At 46.1% G+C, this 27,176-nt stretch overlaps 1 protein-coding gene across 3 annotated transcripts in view; it reads right to left on the reverse strand.

Annotated features, from left to right (window-relative positions):
- LOC144501185 (Na(+)/citrate cotransporter-like) overlaps positions 1 to 27,176 on the reverse strand; it is an 85,091-nt gene that overhangs the window by 47,026 nt on the left and 10,889 nt on the right. For all 3 annotated transcript variants that reach the window (XM_078224608.1, XM_078224611.1, XM_078224610.1), the window contains exons 2-5: positions 26,672 to 26,800; positions 21,379 to 21,515; positions 3,165 to 3,382; positions 1,063 to 1,255 (exon numbers count right to left, since the gene is read on the reverse strand). In XM_078224608.1, coding sequence (XP_078080734.1) covers positions 1,063 to 1,255; positions 3,165 to 3,382; positions 21,379 to 21,515; positions 26,672 to 26,800 — 677 coding nt within the window. The remainder of the gene's footprint in view (positions 1 to 1,062; positions 1,256 to 3,164; positions 3,383 to 21,378; positions 21,516 to 26,671; positions 26,801 to 27,176) is intronic.

Genomic DNA, 27,176 nt, shown 5'->3' on the forward strand with positions numbered 1-27,176 from the left:
CAGCAGGGGAATTGTACTCAGTGTGTAACCTCATGGCCCGGCGTATCCCCCACTCTATCATTACTACCAAGCCAGGGGAAAAAATTGAGTGCAAGAGGGTGTGCCAGGAGCAACACCAGTACTGACCGTCTGATAGTGCAGCAGTGCCTAAGTACTGACCCTCTGATAGTGCAGCACTCCCTCAGTACTGACCGTCTCATAGTGCAGCAGTCCCTAAGTACTGCATTGGGCCTTTCAGCCTAACTTCTATGTTCAAGTGTCTGGAGGGAGATTTGAACCCATTTAACTCTTTTAACAGGGGCGCACGGTGGCACAGTGATTAGCACTGCTGCCTCACAGCGCCAGGGACCCGGGTTCAATTCCGGCCTCGGGTCACTGTCTGTTTGGAGTTTGCACATTCTTCCCGTGTCTGCGTGGGTTTCCTCCGGGTGCTGCGGGTTCCTCCCACAGTCCAAAGATCTGTAGGTTAGTTTGATTGGCCATGCTAAATTGCCCCTTAATGTCAGGGGAATTAACAGGATAAATACGTGGGGTTATGGGGATAGGGCCTGGGTGACAATGTGGTCAGCGCAGGCTCAATGGGCCGAATGGCCTCCTTCTGCACTGTAGGGATTCTATGATTCCATGAACTCACAATTGAGAAAGTGCCCGAGTCAGGCTGACACTCACGGTTGTGCAAGTCATTCAGGAAGTTCGTCAATACTTAATGAAATACAAGCCTAATTGGTCAAAGTTATGATTGATGTAATTAGTTAACCCTTTTAGTGCCAGTCCGGTTCTGCTGAATCCGCACTGTGTTCCCTCCCAGGCCAATCCTGAGGTGGGGAGCTCGGAACTGAACACAGTCACTCCAGATGGGGTCTGATTCAATCTTTACATAAACTGGAACATCCTTTCCCCCCCCCCCCCCTTTGTATTCCAGCCCCATTCAGATAAAGAACAGGGAAACAATGTGAGGCTGAGCTGATACAATCGGGGGAACAGGTTGGTAATTACAGCACGCTCCACACGGGTATAACCTTCGAGTGAAGTTGTGCTCACAATGTGAAATGAAGCACTCACTGGTTCATTTGTCCCTTCAGTACCAGGTTGGGACCAGTGCCAGTCAGAGTTGCAGTCCCGCCAATACTGGCTGCGTAGCAGACACACAGAGTCAGACCTTTATACATGTTCAAGTCATGGGCATCACGATTTTCTTCTGCTGTTGTGGCAGCATTCGGATCGTCGCTTTTGGTTTCAGGTTGAAGTGTGTCACCTACAGGGTGTGGAGAATGAAGAACATCATCACCAAGATCCCAATCCCAATGGGACACATGCATGAATTGGGCAGATGAATCAATAGTACTATGGAGTGTGGGAGACACTCTTACGGTCAGGGGCGCATTAGAAATAGGAGCAGGAGTAGGACATTCAGCGCCTCGAGCCTACTCTGCCTTTCAGTAAGTTCATGGCTATTCTAATTGTGGCCTTAACTACACTTTCCTGCCTGCAGCCCATAACCTATGTGTCATTCTGTTATATTACAAATAGAGTTAGGAACTATATTCTTATGCACACATATATCCAGGCTGCCATATCACTCAGTCCTACCCTACAATCAGGGGCCAAGCAACAATATATCAGTCCACAGCACATGGTGTGATTGAGAAACATTGGATGAAGCTCCCACAACTAAGTCTAAAAGTATGATTATTTCAAACTTCTGGGAACCATGAAACATCACACTTTGAATTCATTCTAGACCAAAATCTAACTCAACCATGAATATATTCAATGAGCCAGCCTCCACTGCTCTCTTGAATGGAGGATTCCAAAGTATAACGTCCCTCTCACAGAAGAAATTCCACCTTATCTCCGTCTTCACTGAGTGACTCCTTATCTTATAACTATGCCCCTCATTCTAGATACCCCTACAAGGGGAAACATCCTCTCAGCATCTACTCTGTCAAGTCCCCTCAGAATATTATCTTTCAACAAGACCAACTCTCATTCTGTGAAACCGCAGAGATTAGACCCAATCTGTTCAACTCCTCCTCATAAGACAAACTCCTTCACCTCAGGAATTATCCCAGGAACCTTCTCTGAACTGCTTCCAACGTAAGTATCTCCCTCCTCGAATAAGGAGGCCAAATTTGTGGTCAACCAATGTCCTGTATAGTTGTAGCCATGATGTGGAGATGCCCGTGTTGGACTTGGGTAGGCACAGTAAGAAGTCTCACAGCACCAGGTTAAAGTCCAACAGATTTATTTGCCAGAGGGGCAATTTTTTCACACAGAGGGTGGTGAGTGTCTGGAACAAGCTGCCAGAGGTAGTAGTAGAGGCGGGTATAATTTTGTCTTTTAAAAAGCATTTAGATAGTTACATGGGTAAGATGGGTATAGAGGGATATGGGCCAAATGTGGGCAATTGGGATTAGCTTAGGGATTTTAAAAAAAAGGGCGGCATGGACAAGTTGGGCCAAAGGGCCTGTTTCCATGCTGTAAACCTCTACGAATCTATGACTCCAGCCCCTTGCAACAAAGGCTAACATTCCATTTTGCCCTTCTGATTACTTGCTGTAACCTGTATGTTAACTTTTGTGATTCATGTACAAGGATACCCAGCTCCCTCCGAACTGCAGCTTTCTGCAGCCTCTCTCTATTTAAATAATCATCGATTTTTCTCATGTGTGACTCTGATGAACTCAGCCAGTGGCCAGTGCTCACTCTGACAATGAAATGGAAGTTCAAGGTGAAATCGGGAAGACAATGGGGGTTCAAGAATATTTAGCTTAATGAGATTATTACACAGCACACTTTCCCCATTCAGCCTCGCTGTCCTGAGGGGTAGCTGATTATTGCGATACATGTACAGAATGATTGGGGTAGATAGCGAAATGATGAACGTTCAGTTGGACAACTGGAGAACTAGCCCAGGGCAACTGTCAAACGTGGAACTCCTGTCACAATCAGCAACACCACAACAGAGTCAGAACCACATCTCTCTGGCCCAATAACACTCTGGTCACCGCCCTCCCACCCCCCGCCCCCCGAACTGGGGCTGCTTAGACTCCGAGTTCAAATAGTCTCCACTCTCCATCTGTGTCGGCGTGGTCAGGGGAGTGGGAGTAAAGTGAGAAACCTTACTAAAGCCACCTTATTGAGAGAGTGAATGTGTTAGAGACCTGGCAACTCCAAATCCAACTCAGAGCTCTGGCTCTCCAGATTTAAGAGTTGGGCAGAAAGCCTTGATGCCTCTAGTTCCATCTTTTCTGCCTCCTCTTCAGAGCAGCTGAGCTGGTCTAGCACGGCCTTCGCGATGGGGACCATCATAGCAGTGGTGGCGGTGTTACTGATCCACATGGAGAGGAACGCTGTCACTCCCATGAACCCCAACATTAACCTGCAAGGACAGAAAACAAGTGTGATGATACTGTTCTGCTTTGAGACATTGAGATATATCTAAGAGATAGTGTTTTGTTACAGGAGTTGATTTGCCTGGGAACATGTACAGCTCAAATGCTGAGAATGCAGAATAATAACTGATTTTAGTCAGGAATGTGTTAATTTGTAATGATGGACCTTTTGTTTATTTAGGTTCCCCTTGGATTTTAGACAAGGTATGCAGAGTCCTGTGAGTTTTGATTAGGTTGATTGACAGGGATAGAGTTGTGTTATCAATGGGAGGAGCTAAGCTTACGGGAAAGATCAGTTTCATTTTCATTTTAAAATTCAAGCAGTTGCTGCCTGGACCTGTTAGAAGAGGCAGGTACCTCTCTGACTCTCTCTTTCTCCAAAAGTTTCCTGAAAGCTCCAGGACAGTTAATCTAAGTCACAAGCAAATATACCTCTGTTTTGCTTACTAATTCTAAAGAAGGGTTTAAGTCAATGAGGGAAGCTTTGCTCGATTGGAGAGTTAAGTTATAGTTAAACTGTATTGTTAAATAAGGTTTGTTTTGACAAAAGCTCCCTGGTTTGTCAGTAAATTACACCTGGAGTGAAACATCTTATCCTCACATTAATGCCAAAATAGAACACGGTGGCACAATGGTTAGCACGGCTGCCTCATAGCGCCTGGGACCTGGGTTCAATTCCCAGTTTGGGTCACTGTGTGGAGTCTGCATGTTCTCCCCGTGTCTGCGTGGGTTTCGTCCGGGTGCTTCAGTTACCTCCCACAGTCTGAAAGATGTGCTGGTTAGGGTGCATTGACCCGAACAGATGCCGTAGTGTGACGACTAGGGGAATTTCACAGTAACTCCATTGCAGTGTTAATGTAAGCCTTACTTGTGACTAATAAATAAACTTTAAACTTTTAATTGCTGGGGTGTAGTTAAGCTGCATAATATACCTTGGATTTCTGATCTGGTACCTGAACAAAAATTGGGGGCTCTTCCGGGATTAAAGGCTACAGGACAATGTGTGTTCAGGACCTGGTGTTTATTTTTCAGGTGTTGCATTCAGTTAGTGTAAATAGGGAGTGCCTTGTGGAAACATAGCTCTTTCAGGCTGGCACAGTGGTTAGTACTGCCTCACAGCGCCAGGGACCCAGGTTTGATTCCTGGCTCGGGTCACTGTCTGTGCAGAGGCTGTACATTCTCCCCGTGTCTGCGTGGGTTTCCTCCAGTTTCCTCCCACAGTCTGAAAGACAAGCTGGTTAGGTGCATTGACCATGCTAAATTCTCCCTCAGTGTACCCAAACAGGTGCCGGAGTGTGGCGACTCGGGGATTTTCATAGTAACTTCATTGCAGTGTTAATGTAAGCCTACTTGTGACACCAATAAAGGAACTTTAAACTTCAAAGATTTCCTGGGTGTGGAAGAGGTCACCTGGAGTGGTTTCGATGGGGTGGTTAAAACAAAGCTTTTGAACTTGGCGAATCAGCTGAAGTTGACTGACTGTACCTGAGGAGGTGAGGGAGTTTTGATAATTTCAGTGATAGCTGATCATTTAAATTGTATAATGCCTTTAATCAGGCAATTGAGGTGGGCCTGTTAGAATATGAACTCCCTGATTAAGAGCCAAATTGATGGGCCAATCGGGGAGCTCCCTTGCTTTATACTTAACCAGGCGTATCAGTTCCTCTGGGACTCCTAGTGTAACCTGCTAACTGAAAGCACTTTGTATGCTGCTGTCAGACTTGTAAATAAAGGGATTTTGGTGAAGGGACTTCTGCCTCCGAGGATTTATTACACAGTGACACAGTCTAAATCATTGGAATGGGCTAGAATTCAATTACAAGTGAAGCAGCTCGAATTAGAGACAAGGGAAAGGGAAACAGAGAGATCCCACGCCTCTGATCCCAAGAAAAGGAACTTGGCAGTGACCAAATTATGATAGAATTCACCCTGCAGTTTGAGGGGGAGAAGCTGGAATCAGAGGTAACGGTATTACAGTTGAGTAAAGGTAACAAGAGACACATGAGGCAGAAGCTGGCCAGAGTTGATTGGGAGAGGAGTCTAGCAGGGAAGATGGTGGAACAGCAGGAGTTTCTGGAAATAATTCGGGAGACACAGCAAAATTTAATCGCATGAAAGGAGAAGCATACTAAGGGCAGGACGAGGCAACCATGGGAAGTTAAGGACAGCATAAAAGGAAAAGCAGACAATGTGGCAAAGATTAGTGCGAAGACAGGGGATTGGGAAGCCTTTAAAGACCAGAGGACAACTAAAAAGGCAATAAGGGGGGAAAAGGTGAAATATGAGGGTAAGATAACCAGTGATATAAAAGAAGATACAAGAGTTTTTAAAAAATATATGTGGATAAGAGAGAGGCAAGAGTGGACATTAGACACTGGAAAATGATGCTGGAGGAGTAGTAATGGGGAACAAAGAAATGGCGGAGGAACTGAATGAGTACTTTGCATCAATCTTCACGATGGAAGACACCAGTAACATTAGGAGAGTAACCAAAATTCAAGAGAGTTAGGGGGCAGAGGGGGCAGAGGTGAGTGCGGTGGCCATTACTAAGGAGAAGGTGCTAGGGAAGCTGAAAGGTTTGAAGGTAGATAAATCACCTGGGCCAAACGGACTACACCCCAGAGTTTTGAAGGAGATAACTGAAGAGAAAATGGAGGCATTAGTGGTGATCTTTCAGGAATCACTGGGGTCATGGAGGGTCCCAGAGGACTGGAAAATCACAAATGTAACGCCCCTGTTTAAGAAGGGAGGGAGGCAAAAGATGGGAAATTACAGGCTGGTTAGCCTGATCTCAGTCGATGATAAGATTTTAGAGTCCATTATTAAGAATGAGATTTCGGAATACCTAGAAGTGCATGGTAAAATAGGGCAAGGTCAGCATGGTTTCATCAAGGAGGGGTCATGCCTGAAAATCTGTTAGAATTATCTGAGGTAACGAGCAGGTTAGACAAAGGAGAGCCAGTGGATGTCATCTACCTGGAGTTTCAGAAGGCCTTTGACATGGTGCCGCACAGGAGGCTGCTGAGTAAGATAAGAGCCCGTGGTGTTAGAGGCAAGGTACAGGCCTGGGTGGAAGATTGGCTGACTGGCAGAAGGCAGAGACTGGGGATAAAAGAATCCTTTTCAGGATGGCAGCCGGTGACTAGCAGAGTTCCGCAGGTTCAGTGTTGGGACCACAACTTATCACTTTATACATCAATCACAGAAACCCTACAGTGCAGAAGGAGGCCACCCGGCCCATCGAGTCTGCACCGACCACAATCCCACCCAGGCCCCACCCCCACATATTTACCCGCTAATCCCTCTAACCTACGCATCCCAGGACTCTAAGGGGCAATTTTTAACCTGGCCAATCAACCTAACCCGCACATCTTTGGACTGTGGGAGGAAACCGGAGCACTCGGAGGAAACCCACGCAGACACGAGGAGAATGTGCAAACTCCACACAGACAGTGACCCGAGCCGGGAATCGAACCTGGGACCCTGGAGCTGTGAAGCAGCAGTGCTAACCACTGTGCTACCGTGCCGCCCCAACGATCAATGATCTAGATGAAGGAACTGAGGGCATTGTGGGTAGATTTGCAGATGATACAAAGATAGGTGTAGGGATGGGTAGTATTGTGGAGGTGGCGAGGCTGCAGGAGGACTTGGACAGGTTAGGAGATGGCCAAGAAGTGGCAGTGGAATACAATGTGGAAAAGTGTGAGATAATGCACTTTGGCAAGAAGAATAGAGGCATAGACTATTTTCAAAATTCAGAAATCAGAAGTGCAAGGGGACTTGGGAGTCTTAGTTCAGGATTCTTTTAAGGTTAACTTGCAGGTTGAGTTGGTGGTTAGGAAGGCAAATGCAACATTCGAATTCATTTTCAGAGGGCTAGAATACAAGAGCAGGGATGTACTTCTGAGGCTGTATAAGGCTCTGGTCAGACCACATTTGGAATGTTGTGAGCAGTTTTGGGCTCCGTACCTAAGGAAGGATGTGCTGGCCTTGGACAGGGTCCAGAGGAGGTTCATGAGAATGATCCCGGGAATGAAAAGCTTGACATATGAGGAGCATTTGAGGACTCTGGGTCTGCACTCGATGGAGTTCAGAAGGATGAGGGGGGGATCTCATTGAAACTTACAGAATATTGAAAGGCCTGGATAGAGTGGACATGGGGAAGATGTTTCCATTAGTCGGAGAGACTGGGATCCGAGGGCACAGCCTCAGAGTAAAGGGACGACCCTTTAGAATCGAGATGAGGAGGAATTTCATCAGCCAGAGAGTGGTGAATCTGTGGAACTCATTGCCGCAGAAGGCCGTAGAGCCCAGGTCATTGAGTGTCTTTAAGACAGAGATAGATAGGTTTTTGACTGGTAAGGGGATCAAAGGTTATGGGGAACAGGTGGGAGAATGGGGTTGAGAAACTTATCAGCCATGATCGAATGGTGGAGCAGACTCGATGGGCCGAATGGCCTAATTCTGCTCCTATATCTTATGGAATAAGGAAATTGAGCAAGTTGACTGATTTGGAGCCTGTTCCTGAGTTGTTGAAATTAACTGAACATTAACTATAGGATTGTCGACAGCAGCTTGTCACCAATGAGAAGAAAAATATACAGTAAGAAGTCTCACAACACCAGGTTAAGGTTCAACAGGTTAATCTGGAATCACGAGCTTTCAGAGCGCTGCTTCTTCATCAGGTGGAGCAGTGCTCCGAAAGCTTGTGCTACCAAATAAACCTGTTGGACTTTAACCTGGTGTTGTGAGACTTCTTACTGTGCCCACCCCAGTCCAAAGCCGGCAATTCCACATCAAGGAAAAATGTAGATCAGTCAGCAATCATTTCTGATCTCAAGATGGAGATTGAGGAGCAGAAGCATTGTACTAACACAGACAAAAGAAAATCATAGAAACCCTATGTAATAACTCCACGGAGATGAAAGTCCCGTCAGCAAGTTACTTTATTTACACCATACATCTGTACACAGCCAGCTCTCCAGTTGCTCCCTGCTGAATGCAGACTGGGAGTCTGACACACCTGCTTTAAATAGGGAGCATGAGGCTCCCTGATTTAACCATCAATTAGGACTCATCAGGTAGTTCTAGCAAGCCAACCTCATTAGCCTGGCTGAAGTCATCACACCCTACAGTGTAGAAAGAGGCCATTTGGCCCATCAAGTCTGTACCGACAACAATCCCACCTAAGCCCTTTCCCCGTAACCCCACTTACTTACCCCACTAATCCCTCTAACCTACGCATCCGAGGTCACTGAGGGAGAATTTAGCATGGCCAATGCACCAAACCCGCATATCTTTGGACTGTGGGAGGAAACCGGAGCACGCGGAGGAAACCCACGCAGATACGGGGAGAACGTGCAGACTCCGCACAGACAGTGGTCCAAGCCGGGAATCGAACCGGGGTTCCTGGCGCCATGAGGCAGCAGTGCTAACCACTGTGCCACCGTGCCAAAAAGGACAACGATCTGAAGTAAGAGTAGTGAGGCAAAAAGGGACGTTAAGGCTGATACAGAATTTAAAGAGAGCAAGTTAAATAGACAAAGCAGGCCTGAGCAAGGCAGGAAATGAGGGAAGACTGAGGAATTAAACTGCATTTATTTCAATGCAAGAGGCCTGACATGTAAGGCAGATGAACTTGGGGCGTAGTTGGTACATGAGACTGGGATATCATGGCTATTACAGAAACAGGGCTGAGGGAGAGGCAGGATTGGCAGCTCAATGTTCCAGGGTACAGATGCTATGGAAAGGATAGAAAGGTGGGTTGCGTTTTTGATTAGGGAAAAGATCATGGCACGACTTAGAGAGGATATTCCTGAGGGATCATCCAGTGAGGCTACATGGGTAGAACTGAGAAATAAGAAGGGACTGATCACTTTGATGGATTGTACGATAGGGCCCCCAAATAGTCAGCGGGAAATTGAGGAGCAAATATGTAGGGAGATTGCAGATAGCTGCAAGAATAATAGGGTTGCAATTATGGGGGATTTTAACTTCCAAAACATAGACTGGGATTGCCATAGTGTTAAGGGCTTGGATGGGGAGGAATTTGTTAAGTTTGTTCAGAATAAATTTCTCAATCGGTACATAGATGGCCCTATGAGAGAAGGGGCAAAACTTGACCTCCTCTTGGGAAATAAGGCAGGGCAGTGACTGAAGTGTTGGTAGGGGAGCACTTTGGGACCAGTGGCCATAATTCCATTAATTTTTAAATAATTATGGAAAAGGATAGGCGTGGTCCACAATTTAAAGTTCTAAGTTGGGGCAAGACCAATTTTGATGGTATTAGACAGGAACTTTCTAAAGTTGATTGGGGAAAACTGTTCACAGGTAAAGGAACATCTGGCAAGTGGGAGGCTTTCAAAAGCGAGATAAGAGTTCAGGGCCAGCATGTTCCTGTTAGTGTGAAGGACAAGGCTGGCAGGAGGAGGGAACACTGGATAACTGGAGACATTGAGGTTCTGGTCAATAAAAAGAAGGAAGCATATGTCAGGTAAAGAACAAAGAACAATACAGCACAGGAACAGGCCCTTCGGCCCTCCAAGCCTGCGCCGCTCATGTGCCCAACTAGACCATTCGTTTGTATCCCTCTATTCCCAGTCTGTTCATGTGGCTATCTAGATAAGTCTTAAATGATCCCAGCGTGTCCGCCTCAATCACCTTGCTTGGCAGTGCATTCCAGGCCCCCACCACCCTCTGTGTAAAATACGTCCCCCTGACATCTGTGTTGAACCTTGCCCCCCTCACCTTGAACCTGTGACCCCTTGTGTTCGTCACCTCTGACCTGGGAAAAAGCTTCCCACTGTTCACCCTATCTATGCCCTTCATAATTTTATACACCTCTATTAGATCGCCCCTCATCCTCCGTCTTTCCAGGGAGAACATCCCCAGTTTACCCAATCTCTCCTCATAGCTAAGACCCTCCAAACCAGGCAACATCCTGGTAAACCTTTTCTGTACTCTCTCCAAAGCTTCCACGTCTTTCTGGTAGTGTGGCGACCAGAACTGGACGCAATATTCCAAATGTGGCCTAACCAACGTTCTATACAGCTGCAACATCATATGCCAACTTTTATATTCTGTGCCCCGTCCAATAAAGGCAAGCATGCCATATGCCTTCTTCACCACCCTCTCCACCTGTGCTGCCACCTTTAAGGATCTGTGGACTTGTACACCCAGGTCCCTCTGTGTGTCTATACTCCTGATGGTTCTGCCATTTATTGTATAGCTCCCCCTTACATTAGATCTACCGAAATGCATCACTTCACATTTATCTGGATTAAATTCCATCTGCCATTTCTCCGCCCAATGTTCCAGCCTATCTATATCCTGCTGTATTCTCTGACAATGTTCATCACTATCCGCAACTCCAGCAATCTTTGTGTCATCCGCAAACTTACTGATCACACCAGCTACATCTTCCTCCAAATCATTTATATATATCACAAACAGCAGAGGTCCCAGTACAGAGCCCTGCGGAACTCCACTAGTCACAGACCTCCAACCGGAAAAAGACCCCTCCACTGCTACCCTCTGTCTTCTATGGCTAAGCCAGTTCTCCACCCATCTAGCTAGCTCACCTTTTATCCCGTGAGATTTAACGTTTTGCACCAGCCTGCCATGAGGGACCTTGTCAAACACTTTACTAAAATCCATATAGATGACATCCACGGCCCTTCCCCCGTCAATCGTTTTTGTCACCCCCTCAAAAAACTCAGCCAAATTTGTGAGGCATGACCTCTCTCATACAAAACCATGCTGTCTATCGCTAATGAGATTATTCAGTTCTAAATGTGCATAGATCCTATCTCTAAGAATCTTCTCCAACAACTTCTCTACCACGGACGTCAAGCTCACCGGCCTATAATTACCCGGGTTATCCTTGCTCCCCTTCTTAAATAACGGGACCACATTTGCTATCCTCCAATCCTCTGGGACCTCACCTGTGTCCAGGGAAGAGACAAAGATTTCTGTTAGAGGCCCAGCAATTTCATCTCATGCCTCCCTGAGGAGTCTAAGATAGCTGCCAGCTGGGGTCAAGTGAATCCCTTGCGGAGTATAGAGGGTGCAGGAATTCACTAAAAGGAAAATCAGGAGGCAAAAAGGGAACATGAAATAGCTTTGGCAGTGAAGTTAAAGGAGAATCCAAAGAGATTCTACAAATATATTAAGGGCAAAAGAGTAACTACAGAGAGAATAGGGCCCCTTAAAGATCAGTGAGGTTGTCTGTGTGTGGAACCACAGGAGATGTATGAGATCCTAAACGAATATTTCTCATCAGTATTTACCGCGGAGAAAGACAAGGAAGTTAGGGAACTCGGGAAAGTAAATAGTGATTCTTGAAAAGCGTCTATATTACAGAAGAGGAGGTGCTGGAGGTCTTAAAACACATAAAGGTAGATAAATCCCTGGGACCTGATCAAGTGTATCCCAGGACATTGAGGGAAGCTAGAGAAGAAATTGCGGTGCCCCTAGCGGAGATGTTTGTATCACCGACAGCCACAGGTGAGGTGCTGGAAGACTGGAGGGTGGCAAACGTTGTGACGTTATTTAAGAAAGGCAGCAGGGAAAAGCCAGTGAATTGCAGACTGGTGCCTAACGTCAGTGGTAGGGAAGTTGTTGGAGGGGATTCTGAGAGACGGGAACGACATGCATTTGGAAAGGCAAGGACTGATTAGGGGTAGTCAGCATGGCTTTGTGCATGGGAAATCATGTCTTACAAATTTGATAGGGTTTTATGAAGGGGTGACCAAGAAAATAGATGAGGGCAGTGCGGTAGACATTGTCTACATGGACCTTAGCAAGGCCTTTGACATAGTACCCCATGGGTAGATTGGTCAGCAAGGTTAGATCACATTGACCCTGAGAGAACTAGCCAATTGGATACAAAATTGGCTTGATGACAGAAGACGAGGGTGGTGGCAGAGGGTTGTTTTTCAAACTGGAGGCCTGTGACCAGGGATCGGTGCTGGGTCCACTGTTGTTTGTCATTTATACAAACAATTTGGATGACAGGATAGAAGATATGGTTATTAAGTTTGCAGATGACACCAAAATTGGGGGTGTAGTGAACAGTGAAGAAGGTTGTGTAAAACTACAATAGGATCTTGATCAACTGGGCCAGTGGGCCAAGGAATGGCAGATGAAGTTTAATTAAAATACGAGGTGTTGTATTTTGGTAGGACAAACCAGGGCAGGACTTATACAGATAATGGCAGGGGCCTGGGGAGTGTTGTCCAATGGAGAGACTGAGGGGTGCAGGTACAGAGTTCCTTGAAAGTGGCGTCACAGGTAGACAGGGTGGTGAAGAAGGCGTTTGGCACTCTTGCCTTCATCAGCCAGAGTATTGAATCCAGGAGTTGGGATGTTATGTCATAACTGTACAAGACATTGGTAAGGCCACATTTTGAATATTGCGTACAATCCTGGTCACCCTGCTACAGGGAGGAGGTTATTAAACTGGAAAGGGGGCAAAAAAGATTTACAAGGATGTTACCGGGACTGGAAGGTTTGAATTATGAGAGGCTGGATAGGCTGGGACTTTTTTCCCCGGAGCGTAGCAGGATGAGAGGTGACCTCATAGAGATTTATAAAGTAATGAGGGGCGTAGATCAGGTGACTGGCCAAGGTTTTTTCCCCAGGGTAGAGGAGTCCAAAACTAAATGGCATAAGTTTAAAGTGAGAGGGGAAAGATGTAAAAGGAACCTGAGGGGCAACTTTTTCACACAGAGGGTGGTGCGCGTATGGAATGAACTGCCAGAGGAGGTGATAGAGGCGGGGGCAATGACAACATTTACAATACATTTGGGCAGGTACATGGATAGGAAAGGTTTTGAGGGATACGGGCCAAACGCAGGCAAATGGGACAAGCTCAGTTTAAGAACCGGGTTGGCACGGGGGAGTTGGGCTGAAGGGCCTGTTTCCGTGCTGTATATCTTTATCACTCTAGTTAACAAGGAAGGGGACAGGGATAAAGTGACCATTCAGGGTGGCCCTGAACACATACGTGAAGTTGAGAATGGGTGCAAATGGACGTCTTTGACAAGGTCTGTGAGCATCTCAACCTTCTGCAAAAAAATCATTTGACATTTAAGGACTCTGAAAGTCAAAAGAACTAGTTGGACTCAGTGAAGGAAATTTTAAAAAAGCAAATCCAAAGTGGTTTGTGCCAGTTTGCAAATAATGCAAACTTTTACCTTCTGGACCCTGCCCAACTCGCTTGAGGACATCACCAGAATTGATTTACAATCATCAAACGGAATCTTTCTCGGTCTCAGAATCAAAGCTGGATCAAAAATATAATGAAGCCTCTGAAAAGAAAAGAAGCAGCTGAACAACAGCAGCCATTGGTTGGGAATTTGAATTATAGAGTACTAATAGTGTGAAACCTCGAGGTTTCGAAAAATGAAGCCATCTTTTCATATTGCTTGTTCAATATTTTTAAGGGGGGGAGGTGTGAAAATACTATTTTTATATATTTTATGTGTAAGTTAAGGCTGCTTTATGAGGCAGTGTTTTGTTACAAGACTTGAATTGTCTGGAAAACCATGCAGCTCAAGTGCTGAGAATGCAGAATAATAACTGATTTTAGCTAGGAATGTGTTACTTTTAGAGTTAATGGACCTTTTGTTTATTTAAGTTTTCCCGGGATTTTAAACTAGATATGCAGAGCCATGTGAGCTTTGATTAGGTTGATTTACAGGGACAGAGCCCTGTGATTAATGGGAGGAGCTAAGCTTGCAGAAAAGACCAATTTCATTTTCATTTTAAAATACAAACAGCTGCTGCCTGGACCTCCGGAGGAAGCAGGTGCCTCTGTCTCTCTAACTCTCTCCAGTGATTTTCTGAAAGTTCAAGGACTGTTAACCTAAGTCACAAGCAAGGATGCCTGTGTTTGCTAACTAATCGCTGGGCCTCTGATGCAAATCTTTGTCTCGTCACTGGACGCAGGTGAGGTCCCAGAGGATTGGAGGATAGCTAATGTGGTCCCGTTATTTAAGAAGGGTAGGAAGGATAACCCGGGTAATTATAGGCCGGTGAGCTTGACGTCCGTGGTGGGGAAGTTGTTGGAGAAGATTCTTAGAGATAGGATGTATGCGCATTTAGAAAGGAATAAACTCATTAATGATAGTCAGCATGGTTTTGTGAGAGGGAGGTCATGCCTCACTAAGCTGGTGGAGTTTTTTGAAGAAGTGACCAGAATGGTTGACGAGGGAAGGGCCGTGGATGTCGTCTATATGGACTTTAGTAAAGCGTTTGACAAAGTCCCTCATGGTAGGCTGGTGAAAAAGGTTGGTTCTCATGGGATAAAGGGGGAGGTGGCTAGATGGGTGGAGAACTGGCTTGGTCACAGAAGACAGAGGGTGGTAGTGGAGGGGTCTTTTTCCGGCTGGAGGCCTGTGCATAGTGGTGTTCCACAGGGCTCTGTATTGGGACCTCTGCTGTTTGTGATTTATATAAACGATCTGGAAGAAGGTGTAACTGGGGTGATCAGTAAGTTTGCGGACGACACAAAATTGGCAGGACTTGCAGATAGTGAGGAGCATTGTCAGAAGCTACAGAAGGATATAGATAGGCTGGAAATTTGGGCAAAGAAATGGCAGATGGAGTTCAATCCTGATAAATGCGAAGTGATGCATTTTGGTAGAAATAATGTAGGGAGGAGCTATACGATAAATGGCAGAACCATAAAGGGTGTAGATACGCAGAGGGACCTGGGTGTGCAAGTCGACAGATCCTCGAAGGTGATGTCACAGGTGGAGAAGGTGGTGAAGAAGGCATATGGCATGCTTGCCTTTATAGGACGGGGCATAGAGTATAAAAGTTGGGGTCTGATGTTGCAGATGTATAGAACGTTGGTTCGGCTGCATTTGGAATACTGCGTCCAGTTCTGGTCGCCACACTACCAGAAGGACGTGGAGGCTTTGGAGAGAGTACAGAGGAGGTTTACCAGGATGTTGCCTGGTATGGAGGGGCTTAGTTATGAGGAGAGATTGGGTAAACTGGGGTTGTTCTCCCTGGAAAGACGGAGAATGAGGGGAGACTTAATAGAGGTGTATAAAATTATGAAAGGCATAGATAGGGTGAACGGTGGGAAGCTTTTCCCCAGGTCGGTGGTGACGTTCACGAGGGGTCATAGGTTCAAGGTGAAGTGGGGGAGGTTTAACACAGATATCAGAAGGACATATTTTACACAGAGGGTGGTGGGGGCCTGGAATGCGCTGCCAGGCAAGGTGGTGGAGGCGGACACACTGGGAACGTTTAAGACTTATCTAGACAGCCATATGAACGGAGTGGGAATGGAGGGATACAAAAGAATGGTCTAGTTTGGACCAGGGAGCGGCACGGGCTTGGAGGGCCGAAGGGCCTGTTCCTGTGCTGTATTGTTCTTTGTTTGTCTTTGTTTAATTATAAAGAGGGGTTTCTGTCTATAAGCGAATTGTTGCTTGATTGGAACTAATTGTGATAGGTTAGCAATTAAGAATTATACCTTGTCATGATTAAGTATTGTCCAATTGTTAAGCTAATTCATTTGTTATAGTTAAACTGTGTTGTTAAATAAAACTTATTTTGATAAAGGCTCCCTCTGATTTGTCAGTAAAATCGCACTAAGTGTGAAACATCCTATCCTCACATTAATGCCAAAATGGAAAATCACTGGGGTCTAGTCTGGTTTCACTAATATATCTTGGGGATTCTGAGCTGGCATCTGAACACAATCGGAAAATATCTTCCAAACCCTTAAAGTCCCCTTATTTGCGAAAGGATATATTGGCCTTGGAGGGAGTGCAGAGAAGGTTCACCAGGTTGATACCGGAGATGAGGGGTGTGGCTTATGAGGAGAGATTAAACAGATTGGGTCTGTACTTGTTGGAGTTTAGAAGGATGAGGGGTGATCTTATAGAGACATATAAGATAATGAAGGGGCTGGATAGGGTAGAGGTGGAGAGATTCTTTCCACTTAGAAGGGAAACCAGAACTAGAGGGCACAGCCTCAAAATAAGGGGGGGCCGGTTCAGAACAGAGTTGAGGGGGAACTTCTTCTCTCAGAGGGTAGTGAATCTCTGGAATTCTCTGCCCATTGAAGTGGTGGAGGCTTCCTCGTTGAATATGTTTAAATCACGGGTATATAGTTTTCTGATCGATAAGGGAATTAGGGGTTATGGGGAGCAGGCGGGTAAGTGGAACTGATTCGCTTCAGATCAGCCATGATCTTGTTGAATGGCGGGGCAGGCTCGAAGGGCCAGATGGCCTACTCCTGCTCCTGTTTCTTATGTTCTTAAGTTCTTATGTCCCTCGCTTTTCTTAGAAACTCATCGAGTCCTTTTATCTGGACATGAATCCACAGAAGCTCCTCCTCTCGAACTAACCCTTCAAAGATCCTCCCACTGGACATTAGCTCTCTGCTGAAGTTCAGCTCTAAGGCAGATGTGGAGAACAGCCCTGACCATAGAACCATAGAACCATAGAAAATTACAGCTCCGAAACGGGCCTTTTGGCCCTTCTTGTCTGTGCCGAACCATTTTATGCCTAGTCCCACTGACCTGCACTTGGACCATATCCCTCCACACCCCTCTCATCCATGAACCCGTCCAAGTTTTTCTTAAATGTTAAAAGTGACCCCGCATTTACCACTTTATCCGGCAGCTCATTCCACACTCCCACCACTCTCTGCGTGAAGAAGCCCCCCTAATATTCCTTTTAAACTTTTCTCCTTTCACCCTTAACCCATGCCCTCTGGTTTTTTTCTCCCCTAGCCTCAGCGGCAAAAGCCTGCTTGCATTCACTCTATCTATACCCATCAAAATCTTATACACCTCTATCAAATCTCCCCTCAATCTTCTACGCTCCAGGGAATAAAGTCCCAACCTATTCAATCTCTCTCTGTAACTCAGCTTCTCAAGTCCCGGCAACATCCTTGTGAACCTTCTCTGCACTCTTTCAATCTTATTTACATCCTTCCTGTAACTAGGTGACCAAAACTGTACACAATACTCTAAATTCGGCCTCACCAATGCCTTATATAACCTTACCATAACACTCCAACTTTTATACTCGATACTCCGATTTATAAAGGCCAATGTACCAAAGGCAATCTTTACGACCCTATCCACCTGTGACGTCACTTTTAGGGAACTCTGTACCTGTATTCCCAGATCCCTCTGTTCAACTGCACTCTTCAGAGTCCTACCATTTACCCTGTACGTTCTTCTTTAGTTTGTCCTTCCAAAGTGCAATATCTCACACTTGTCTGCATTAAATTCCATTTGCCATTTTTCAGCCCATTTTTCTAGTTGGTCCAAATCCCTCTGCAAGCTTTGAAAACCTTCCTCACTGTCCACTACACCTCCAATCTTTGTATCATCAGCAAACTTGCTGATCCAATTTACCACATTATCATCCAGATCATTGATATAGATGACAAACAACAATGGACCCAACACCGATCCCTGCAGCACACCACTAGTCACAGGCCTCCACTCAGAGAAGCAATCCTCCACAACCACTCTCTGGCTTCTTCCATTGAGCCAGTGTCTTATCCAATTTACTACCTCCCCATGTATACCCAGCGACTGAACCTTCCTAACTAACCTCCCATGAGGGACCTTGTCAAAGGCCTTGCTGAAATCCAGGTAGACAACATCCACCGCCTTCCCTTCATCCACTCTCCTGGTAACCTCCTCGAAAAACTCTAATAGATTGGTCAAACATGACCTACCACGCACAAAGCCATGTTGACTCTCCCTAATAAGTCCCTGTCTATCCAAATATTTGTAGATCCTATCCCTTATCACACCTTCCAATAACTTGCCCACCACCGACGTCAAACTTACTGGCCGATAATTTCCCGGATTTCTTTTGGAACCTTTTTTAAACAACGGAACAACATGAGCCACCCTCCAATCATCCGGCACCTCCCCGGTGAATACTGACATTTTAAATATGTCTGCCAGGGCCCCTGCAAGTTCAACACTAGCTTCCCTCAAGGTCCGTGGGAATACCCTGTCCGGTCCTGGGGATTTATCCACTCTGATTTGCCTCAAGACAGCGAGCACCTCCTCTCCTTTAATCTGTAAAGGTTCCATGGCCTCCCTACCAGTTTGCCCTATTTCCGTAGACTCCATGCCCGTTTCCTCAGTAAATACGGATGCAAAAAAACCATTTAGTATCTCCCCCATCTCTTTTGGTTCCATACACAGTGTACCACTCTGGTCTTCAAGAGGACCAATTTTATCCCTCACTATCCTTTTGCTCCTAACATACCTATAGAAGCTCTTTGGATTTTCCTTCACTGTGTCTGCCAAAGCAACGTCATATCTTCTTTTAGCCCTCCTGATTTCCCTCTTAAGTAGCTTCTTGCACTTTTTATACTCCTCGAGCATCTGATGTGTTCCTTGCTGCCTGTACATTTCATACAACTCTCTCTTCCTCTTAATCAGTGTTACAATCTCCCTCGAGAACCAAGGTTCCTTATTCTTATTTACTTTGCCTTTAATCCTGACAGGAACATACAAACTCTGCACTCTCAAAATTTCTCCTTTGAAGGCCTCCCACTTTCCATTTACATCCTTACCAGAGAACAGCCTGTGCCAATCCACACTTCCCAGATCCCTTCTCATTTCATCAAATTTGGCCTTTTTCCAGTTCAGAACTTCAACCCAAGGACCAGATCTATCCTTATCCACAATCAGGTTGAAACTAATGGCATTATGATCACTGGATCCAAAGTGTTCCCTCACAGTCACATCCATCACCTGCCCTAACTCATTTCCCAATAGGAGATCCAATATCGCATCCTCTCTAGTCGGCACCTCTATATACTGATGTAGAAAATTCTCCTGAACACATTTTACAAACTCTACCCCGTCTAAAACTTTAACAGTATGCGAGTCCCAATCTATATGTGGAAAATTAAAATCCCCTACTATCACAACTATTGGGTGGTCTATAATACAAGCCCATTAATGTGGTCATACCTTTCCTGTTTCTCAGCTCCACCCATAGGGCCTCTGTAGACAAGCTCCCTAATCTATCCTGCCTGAGTACCGCTGTAACATTTTCCCTGACCAACAATGCCACCCCCCCACCTTTTATCCCTCTGCCTCTATCCCGCCTGAAACATTGGAACCCTGGAACATTGAGCTGCCAGTCCTGCCCCTCCTGTAGCCAAGTTTCACTAATGGCTATAATGTCATATTTCCACGTGTCTATCCACGCCTTCAGCTCATCTGCCTTCCCTACAATACTCCTGGCATTAAAATAGACACACCTCAAAAAATTATTTCCACCACACTCTACCCTTCCATTTGTGATTTTGCTTGAACTAACCTGTCTTTTTACCCCTGCTCCACTATCTGCTCTGGCACTCTGGTTCCCACCCCCCTGCAAATCTAGTTTAAACGCTCCCCAATAACACTAGCAAATCTCCCTGAAAGTATATTGGTCCCCTTGTAGTTTAGGTGTAACCCGTCTCTCTTGTACAGGTCCCACCTGCCCCAGAAGAGGTCCCAATGATCCAAGAATTGGAAACCCTGCCCCCTGCACCAGTTCCTCAGCCACGTGTTTATCTGCCCAAGCATCCTACTCCTGCCCTCACTGGCATGTGGCTCAGGTAGCAATCCTGAGATTACTACCCTCGGGGTCCTGCTTTTTAACTTCCTTCCAAGCTCTTTGTACTCACTCTTTAGGACCTCCTCACTCTTCCTTCCCACGTCATTGGTACCGACATGTACCACGACATCTGGCTGATCACCTTCCCTCTTTAGAACGCTGTGCACGCGATCAGAGACATCGCTGACCTTGGCACCTGGGAGGCAACAAACCATGCGGGAGTCTCTGTCCCGACAACAGAACCTCCGGTCCGTACCTCTGACCATCGAGTCCCCTATCAGTACTGCTCTCCTCTTCTTCATCCCACCCTTTTGCGCTGTAGTACCAGACTCAGTATCAGAGTTCCGGCTGTCGCAGTTTGTCCCAGGTAAAGCATCTCCCACAACAGTATCCAATTCAGTATACCTGTTGTGGAGGGGTATGTCCACTGGGGAACCCTGCTCTGCCTGTCCTTTCACACTGCCATTTCCTCTCCTTACAGTAACCCAATTTCCTGTGCTCTGCTGCTTAGGTGTAACTATCTCCCTAAAGCTACTGTCTATATACGTCTCATTCTCCCGAATTAGCTGGAGGTCATCAAGCTCCTTCTCCAGTTCCCTAACACGCTTAGCTAGCAGCTGCAGCTGAATGCATCTTTTGCAGGTGCTGTCGTCAGGGACACCGGAGGTCTCCCTGATCTCCCACATCCTGCAAGAGGAGCATTCCAACATCTTGCCTGGCATATTTTTTTTTTACTCTGGGGAAATACAGGAATAAACTTTCTGAAAAGAAAAAATAACCTACTCTCGCCTCTGCCTGTTCTCGCCGAAGCCCGTTTTGAGCCAAAGCCCTTCAGCTCTCACTCTGTCCCCTGCTCACTCTGCTGCCCGCTAACGACGCTGCCCACTCAAAGGCACGGCCTACCTTTAAACCCTCCAAAACCTTCCCAGGCTGCTGCTGGGCCTATTTCCTGTTTTGAAAAAAAACCTCCGATTTTTTTCACAAATTTAACTGAAAAATAATTAAATAAATTAGTGCACAAACAAGCTCCCTTACCCTCACCCACCAGATGTGGGTGATGTATTATCTCATGTCCTGGGCTATGAGCCATAACATCAAACAGATTGGAGCGAGCATTTCTTCAAGCCTTCCCAAAGCTGATGCTCAATTCTCCTTCTCACTGACCCACCCACTGCTCCACCACTCTCCCCCCCCCCCCTCCCTTCGCGCCCCCCCAACTGCCTGACAGACTGTGAATAATCTACATTTATAAAGGCTGACATTGTCCTGGAATGCCTTGCAGAGGGAGCTAGTCAGGTTCTGTGCATTAATGTTCACTGTGTGATCGATGACATTCATACCAATAGTGGACAAAGGCTAGATGGAATCTTACAAAGCTGGCTTGACCCCCACAAGGAGGAGTGCTCTCAGTGCGATGCGTTTGTGGAGATTCCAATGCTCAATAGCTATGGCTACCATCAACCCTCCAAGAAATAGGACATTCGTATCCTTCAGGTACTGCCGACAGACCTGAAAAAGAAATCACAAATAGGTATAACATCACAGTGAGGCCATGAGGGTGCGCATTACCCATCCTGAGGCGTGAACCACTCGAGATTGCCAAAACTAGACTGCGACGGCTTATGACCAGAGATCGCCATGGCCATTCACACTGGGGTCAGCGGGTTATGGTCAGTGGCTCCATTCACACTGGGGTCAGTGGGTTATGGTCAGTGGCTCCATTCACACTGGGGTCAGTGGGTTATGGTCAGTGGCTCCATTCACTCTGGGATCAATGGGTTATGGTCAGAGACTCCATTCACACTGGGGACAGTGGGTTATGGTCAGTGGCTCCATTCACACTGGGGTCAGTGGGTTATGGTCAGTGGCTCCATTCACTCTGGGATCAGCGGGTTATGGTCAGAGACTCCATTCACACTGGGGACAGTGGGTTATGGTCAGTAATTTCCATTCACACTGGGGTCAGTGGGTTATGGTCAGAGACTCCATTCACACTGGGGTCAGTGGGTTATGGTCAGTAATTTCCATTCACACTGGGGTCAGTGGGTTATGGTCAGAGACTCCATTCACACTGGGGTCAGTGGGTTATGGTCGGTAATCGCCATTCCCACTGGGGTCAGTGGTTATGGTCAGAGATCTCCATTCACACATAAGAACATAAGAACATAAGAAATAGGAGCAGGAGTCGGCCATCTAGCCCCTCGAGCCTGCCCCGCCATTCAACAAGATCATGGCTGATCTGAAGTGGATCAGTTCCACTTACCCGCCTGCTCCCCATAACCCTTAATTCCCTTACCGATCAGGAATCCATCTATCCGTGATTTAAACATATTCAACGAGGTAGCTTCCACCACTTCAGTGGGCAGAGAATTCCAGAGATTCACCACCCTCTGAGAGAAGAAGTTCCTCCTCAACTCTGTCCTAAACTGACCCCCCTTTATTTTGAGGCTGTGCCTTCTAGTTCTGGTTTCCTTTCTAAGTGGAAAGAATCTCTCCATCTCTACCCTATCCAGCCCCTTTATTATCTTATATGCCTCTATAAGATCCCCCCTCAGCCTTCTAAACTCCAACGAGTACAAACGTAATCTGCTCAGTCTCTCCTCATAATCTACACCCCTCATCTCCGGTATCAACCTGGTGAACCTTCTCTGCACTCCCTCCAAGGCCAATATATCCTTTCGCAAGTAAGGGGACCAAAACTGCACACAGTACTCCAGTTGCGGCCTCACCAATGCCTTGTACAGTTGCAGCAAGACTTCTCTGCTTTTATATTCTATGATATGGAGATGCCGGCATTGGACTGGGGTAAACACAGTAAGAAGTTTAACAACACCAGTGGTTTAACCTGGTGTTGTTAAACTTCTTACTTTATATTCTATCCCTCTCGCGATAAATGCCAACATCCCATTTACCTTCTCGATCACCTGTTGTACTTGCAGACTGAGTTTTTGCGACTCATGCACAAGGACCCCCAGGTCCCTTTGCACAGTAGCATGTTGTAATTTTTTTCCATTTAAATAATAATCCAATTTGCTATTATTTCTTCCAAAGTGAATAACCTCGCATTTGCCAACGTTATACTCCATCTGCCAGATCCTCGCCCACTCACTCAGCCTGTCCAAATCTCTCTGCAGACCTTCCGCTTCCTCCACGCAATTCACTTTCCCACTTATCTTCGTGTCATCAGCAAACTTTGTTACCCTACACTCAGTCCCCTCCTCCAGATCATCTATGTAAATAGTAAACAGTTGAGGCCGCAGTACCGATCCCTGCGGCACGCCACTAGTCACCATCTGCCAACCAGAAAAGCACCCATTTATTCCAACTCTCTGCTTCCTGTTGGATAGCCAATCCCCAATCCACACTAACACCCTACCCCAACTGGGTCAGTGGTTTGTGGTCAGTGACTCCATTCACACTGGGGTCAGTGGGTTATTATCAGTAATCTCCATTCACACTGGGGTCGGTGGGTTATGGTCAGTGACTCCATTCACACTGGGGTCAGTGGGTTATGGTCAGTGACTCCATTCACACTGGGGTCAGTGGGTTATGGTCAGTGACTCCATTCACACTGGGGTCAGTGGGTTATGGTCAGTGACTCCATTCACACTGGGGTCAGTGGGTTATGGTCAGTGACTCCATTCACACTGGGGTCAGTGGGTTATGGTCAGTGACTCCATTCACACTGGGGTCAGTGGGTTATGGTCAATAATCTCCATTCACACTGGGGTCAGTGGGTTATGGTCAGTGACTCCATTCACACTGGGGTCAGTGGGTTATGGTCAGTGACTCCATTCACACTGGGGTCAGTGGGTTATGGTCAGTAATCTCCATTCACACTGGGGTCAGTGGTTTGTGGTCAGTGATTTCCATTCACACTGGGGTCAGTGGGTTATGGTCAATAATCTCCATTCACACTGGGGTCAGTGGGTTATGGTCAGTAATCTCCATTCACACTGGGGTCAGTGGTTTGTGGTCAGTGATTTCCATTCACACTGGGGTCAGTGGGTTATGGTCAGAGACTCTATTCACACTGGGGTCAGTGGGTTATGGTCAGAGACTCTATTCACACTGGGGTCAGTGGGTTATGGCCAGTAATCTCCATTCACACTGGGGTCAGTGGGTTGTGGTCAATAATCTCCATTCACACTGGGGTCAGTGGGTTATGGTCAGTGACTCCATTCACACTGAGGTCAGTGGGTTATGGTCAGAGACTTAATTCACACTGCGGTCAGTGGTTATGTTCAGAGTTAGAGATGATTTCAGAGACTCCAAGGAACACGATGACATTAGCCTCGACCCCAAATATTTTTGATTTTGCACAGTAAGAAGTCTCACAACACCGATTAAAGTCCAACAGATATATTTGGTAGCACGAGCTTTTGAATCATTCTGTAACCCCAGGGGGCAACCCAAAAAACAAACAAAAATCCATTCGCGCAGGTTACAACAAACCCCATTACTTAGGATCAATTATTATTCTCCATTCTCAGCACGTGGACTACCTTGAGCAGACAAATTGGCACCGTGATCAGAGCTGAAGTTTAAAACATTCCTTTCACAAGAAACAGAACAGTAAGTAGTCTCACAACACCAGCTAGCACGAGCTTCATCAGGTGATTTTGATTTTGGCATTCGTATGAGGATAAGTGTATTACTCCAGGTGTGACTTGATTGAACCACTCGGAAGCTTTTATTAAAACAGACTTTATTTAACAATACAGTTTAACAATAACAAAAAGAATTTGCACAACCTTTACCAATTGAAATACTTAAACATAACAAGAAATAATTCTTAACTGCTAACCTATCTCTATTAGTTCCAATTTAAGCAATATCCCTCATTGATGTGAACCCCTCTTCAAAATCAGTTCGCAAACAACAGGCTTATGTGTTGGTATGGGGCCTGCTAGTCCTCAAACCTCCAGAACACCTCTGGAGAGAAATACCTATTTTCCGCAGGTCGCAATTACAGTCTTTAGAGAGAGGAAGAGAAAAGCTGCTGTTCCTTGCAATTCCAAACAGAAAACTGCCTGCTTTTTCCCTCTGTAAGCCTAGCTCCTCCCATTAGCACATCAGCTCTCTTTTGAATCATTCTAATTAAACCCTAGTCTGTAACCCCAGGGGACAACCCAAAAAACAAACAAAAATTCATTAGCGCAGGTTACAACAAACCCCATTATTTAGGATAAATTATTCTTCTCCATTCTCAGCACATGGGCTGCCTTGAGCAGACAAATTGGCACCGTGATCAGAGCTGAAGTTTAAAACATTCCTTTCACAAGAAACAGAATAGTAAGTAGTCTCACAACACCAGATTAAAGTCCAATAGGTTTATTTGGTAGCACGAGCTTTCTGAGCGCTGCTCCTTCATCAGGTAAGCGCTCACCTGATGAAGGGGCAGCACTCCAAAAGCTCGTGCTACCAAATAAACCTATTGGACTTTAACCTGGTGTTGTGAGACTACTTACTGTGCCCACCCCAGTCCAATGCCAGCAAATCCACATCAAGAAACAGAATATAAATACATTCCTTAAAAGCACAAAATCATATCATCAGAGATCTCCATTCACACAGGGGTCAGTGGGTTATGGTCAGTGACTCCATTCACACTGGTGTCAGTGGGTTATGGTCAGTGACTCCATTCACACAGGGGTCAGTGACTCCATTCACACTGGGTCAGTGGGTTATGGTCAGTAATCGCCATTCACACAGGGGTCAGTGGGTTATGGTCAGTAATCGCCATTCACACAGGGGTCAGTGGGTTATGGTCAGTGACTCCATTCCCATAGGGATCAGTGGGCTCTGTGCCTCTCGCCAGTTAATGGTACTGGAACATTAGCAGGTTAGCTCAATGTTAATCCAGTAACCCCTAACACAACATGGGATTGGCCAGGTTAGCTCAATGTTAATCCAGTAACCCCTAACACAACAGGAGATTGGCCAGGTTAGCTCAGTGTTAATCCAGTAACCCCTAACACAACATGAGATTGGCCAGGTTAGCTCAATGAGCTGATACCTTTCCCAAATTGTACACAAGATGGTTAACAACCATCTTGACAACAATCATTTTATGTCTCTGTGCACTGTTTGAGAGCACATTTCCGCTCCATCTGACGAAGGAGCAGCGCTCCGAAAGCTTATGGTATTTGCTACCAAATAAACCTGTTGGACTTTAACCTGGTGTTGTGAGACTTCTCTCTGTGACAACCAATGAACAGGGTTTCTCTGGGGCACTGTTCACTGTTGACAACCTGCTTATTGGTTGTCAACCATCTTTTGCACAATTTGGGAATGGTTATCTCAGTGTTAATCCGGTAACCCCTACCACAACATGAGATTGGCCAGGTTAGCTCAATGTTAATCCAGTAACCCCTAACACAACATGAGATTGACCAGGTTAGCTCAATGTTAATCCAGTAACCCCTACCACAACATGAGATTGGCCAGGTTAGCTAACCTGGTCAATCTCATGTTGTGTGGTCTGTCTCTAGGAACTAAACTAACCAAATACCAGCCAGAAGAACCGTTTTATCCTCAATGTTCTTTGGAAGGATGAAGATTAGAGAGTGACTCTTAGTTACAACCTTGTTTCTCTTTAAAGTTTCCTGTTCAGTTTGAGGGAGATGGATTTCAGGGGGAACTGTGTGAATGCTGAAACTTACCGTTTTCGACGGCATGATTCCGAACATTGGGAAGAGTAAAATGGGAAGAAAGGAAGTGACAGCGAGGGGGATGACTTCAGTGCACCAATAAACAGCCATGATCAGGACAATAAATCCACAATAGGCTTCCTGTTGGCGAAGGAGAGACAAATCAGATCAACAGCAATCTCCTGGCAGTGACAACAACAACTGACACTCATCTAGCACCTTACATGTTCAAAGTGCGGCACAGGAGAGATACCAAACCAAATCTGACATGGAGTCAGGAAATGGAACTTACTCTGGTTGGAACAGCGATGGGTAGAGGCATGAGGAGGAGCACGGGGACACCTAACAGCAAAGGGTTCCTGTAGTTACGAAGTTGTCTGAGAAAGGGCAGCATTGTAGATGATCAGCGTGGCCGGAGCCGCTCCTTCCTCCGCTGTCCACTCCACTGGCTCCAAGCTCCCAGCAAATTTAATTATATTTTCGTTCATCTGTTTTAACTCACTAACTAGCTTTACCA

This window comes from Mustelus asterias, chromosome 12 (assembly GCF_964213995.1).
Source record: "Mustelus asterias chromosome 12, sMusAst1.hap1.1, whole genome shotgun sequence".
Classification (NCBI taxonomy): Eukaryota; Metazoa; Chordata; class Chondrichthyes; order Carcharhiniformes; family Triakidae; genus Mustelus; species Mustelus asterias.